This window comes from Terrapene carolina, unplaced genomic scaffold, assembly GCF_002925995.2.
Source record: "Terrapene carolina triunguis isolate 2854851 unplaced genomic scaffold, T_m_triunguis-2.0 Scaffold34466, whole genome shotgun sequence".
NCBI classification, from domain to species: Eukaryota; Metazoa; Chordata; order Testudines; family Emydidae; genus Terrapene; species Terrapene triunguis.
The window spans coordinates 1-565 of NW_020698817.1; the positions used below are offsets into that span (position 1 = coordinate 1).

The 565-nt window shown below is 61.9% G+C and overlaps 1 protein-coding gene across 1 annotated transcript in view; it reads left to right on the forward strand.

The window, feature by feature from the left end:
• The first annotated feature begins 6 nt into the window (after positions 1–6).
• The window catches only part of LOC113405231 (acetylcholinesterase-like), a 1,413-nt gene continuing 854 nt past the window's right edge, over positions 7–565 (forward strand). Inside the window, exon 1 of the mRNA XM_026646224.1 lies at positions 7–520. Coding sequence (XP_026502009.1) covers positions 27–520 — 494 coding nt within the window. The 5' untranslated portion in view covers positions 7–26. The remainder of the gene's footprint in view (positions 521–565) is intronic.

Here is a 565-nt window from a genome sequence, read left to right on the forward strand (position 1 = left end):
TGCTGAGGGCCGGGCACGGCCAGCCTATGCCCATCCTCGCTGGGTTCACCTCCAACGAAGGCGCCTACATGTTAAAATTCAGTCCTCTTAACTTCAGCCTGGAGAACACCAGCCACATCGGCTGGGAAGAGCTGCTGCAGGTGGTGAGGCTGGCAATTCCAGGGGCCCCCAAAGAAGCCGTCCAGATCGTGGCACAGCGGTACAGCCAGGAGAGGCAGGATGAGGGACGGTACTTATGGGCCATGGATCAAACCACCGGTGACCGCCACTTTGTGTGCCCGGTAGCCGAGGTAGCTGGGCGAGAGGCGGAGGCCGGCAGTCCTGTGTACACCTACTACTTCACTCACCGCAGTCCTGGCTTGTCTTTACCTGAGTGGATGGGGGTGCCACACGGCTCCGAGGTGCCCTACCTCTTCGGGACCCTGGCGTCCATGTGGGGCGCCAACTACACTCTCACAGAGGCCGAGACCGGGCTGAGCCGCAGGGTGATGCGGTACTGGGCGGAGTTTGCCAGGAGCGGGTAAGGGAGTCCCCCAGAATCCTCTCGTGCCCCTGAGTCCTAACA